At 41.5% G+C, this 2252-nt stretch overlaps 1 protein-coding gene across 1 annotated transcript; it reads left to right on the forward strand.

Annotated features, from left to right (window-relative positions):
• Positions 1–706: 706 nt before the first annotated feature.
• LOC131651196 (uncharacterized) lies at positions 707–1963 on the forward strand. The gene has a single exon (XM_058920862.1). The coding sequence runs from the start codon at positions 707–709 to the stop codon at positions 1961–1963; it is 1257 nt and encodes a 418-aa protein (XP_058776845.1).
• The last annotated feature ends 289 nt before the right edge of the window (positions 1964–2252 follow it).

A 2252-nucleotide genomic window follows, 5' to 3' on the forward strand; every position in this document is an offset into this window, starting at 1 on the left:
GCTATCTTCCTCCTGCCCTCTTGATTACCAGCCAACTCAATATCTCTCCACTACAATAATTCTTTTGTTCTAGCCTTCTTATCTTGGTGTCTCAATGATCCACTTTTGAAAGTCCCCATACATATACCTCAATATTTCCATCCATATGGTCTCCTTCTCTTAAAGTAATCTCCATTTCCATTTACATAATAATGCCCTGTTAAACATGCCCACATCTTTGATACCTAACACCCTAGTTTTTTTCTCATTACACATTGAATTCTAACTAACCCATGAGACCCATTTCATGTCTTCATTTTCTTCCCAAATAAACTTCCTATGTATACTTTTTATTGCTTACTAAACTTTGACTAGTGCTATGTAAAATGACGGATGATAAATTGGTATATTACAAAACACAAAATGCACTAATGTCACTCTCCTACCTTTAGATAGATGTCTGCCTTTCCACTTTGAAAGCTTACTCCTTAACTGATTTAATATTGGTTCCCGTAGGATTCCACGTGATTTTCTAGAGAGAAGGCAGACCTTCTCTCTCTAAAAAATCTTATCGTGTTTTCTTTGCCCTCTTCTATTGAACGTAGTGGATTTTCTTCTCCCCAGTGCCTCTGGTTATTCCTCAACCTAGCCGCAGCTTAGGTTTTATCCTCCCGTTTACATCGGAGACTTGCTCCTTACCTTACCCCTGTGCTTTGTCACTCCAAAGATGGAGAACTGGAAAAACTACGCTCTTTCAAAGGAAGAAGAAGAAGGCGTGGTTGCGGATGAGGTGGAAGTTTTTGAAGACGGATCGATCCAGAGAACCCTCGCTGGAAGACTGTGGACAGAAAGCAACTTTAACTCTAGAGCTTTCAAAAGCACGATGGTGAATGCATGGAAACTGAAACACACTGTGGAAGTTCAAGATCTAAGCAAAAACCTGTTTCTCTTCAAGTTCAGTTATAGGAGTGACATGGAGTATGTTCTTAAAACCGGGCCCTGGAGTTTTGACAGAGCTCTCCTGGTTCTAAAGCGCATCTCTGGGGAAGAGCAGCCGTCGGAATTGGATCTACACTTCAGTTCTTTCTGGGTAAGAATTTATGATCTCCCTCTAGTTCTCATATCTGATACTATGGCAAAAAAGCTGGGGAATATCATAGGTACCTTTGAAGAAATGGATGCAAAAGAGGCGCACAGGAACGGTAGATTTTTGCGGGTTAAAGTCACTTTGGATCTTAAGGAACCATTGAAACGTGGCACTGTTGTTACGTTTAAGGAGAAGAAGATTAGAGTCCACTTCAAGTACGAAAGACTCCCCATTTTCTGCTTCATATGTGGACGAATGGGTCACCAAATAAAGGACTGTGAGGCTATCGAAGAACTCAATGAGGAGGGATTCGAAGACATTGAAGAACAAGATTTGGCTTTTGGACAATGGCTGAGGGCGTCTCCTCTACAAAAACTCACTGATGAATCGAAGAAGCGTGAGTCCAGTTCCAGTTTATGCAGTAAGGATCTCTTTAACGTTTCTTCTAGTCAAAGTCGATGCGAGACTAAGGGGAAGGATAAAGAAGAGGAGGCAGAAGTTCAACAAATCACTGCTGCTGCAAACAATCAGAATAGAGGAAATAAAGACGAAGAGGTAGGACCAAAAAACCAGGTAGATGTTGAAACTGTTGATGAAACGCTAGGTGCGGTTATGTTGTCTACAGGAATGAACAAAACACAGGCAAGTGTGAAAACAGAACCTACTCAAAAAAAATGGACGCGAAGAAAACCTTCAAAGATTTCTGGATCGACATTGGTGAAAGCCTCAAAGCCAAAGATAACCAAGCGACAGCTAGTGGATGTTATGATTACAGAAGGCCCACTGGATGAGTTGGTTAATGGTGACAAAAAGAGAAAGCAAGCTTTTGAGGGCAGTGATATCCCTGACAATTTCCCAGAGGTGGTGTTGGAGAGCCAACACCGCCTTCCCCAATGAAAACCATCAGTTGGAACTGCAGAGGGTTGGGGAGCCCTCGTGCAGTTCGAAGTCTTGCGAGACTTCTCAAGGTAGAAAATCCCCATCTTGTCTTCCTTATGGAAACAAGATTGAAATCGGAAGAGATGTTACAACTAAAAAGAAAATTTAAATTCAACTTTGATGTTACTGTTGACTGTAGTGGTGATGGGAGGGATAGAGCCGGTGGTTTATGTTTGTGGTGGAATGATGATTTGGACATCAATATAAAATCCTACTCCCAAAATCATATAGCAGGTAAGTGCCTTGG

The sequence above is a fragment of the Vicia villosa genome, linkage group LG2 (genome assembly GCF_029867415.1).
Source record: "Vicia villosa cultivar HV-30 ecotype Madison, WI linkage group LG2, Vvil1.0, whole genome shotgun sequence".
Lineage (NCBI taxonomy): Eukaryota > Viridiplantae > Streptophyta > Magnoliopsida > Fabales > Fabaceae > Vicia > Vicia villosa.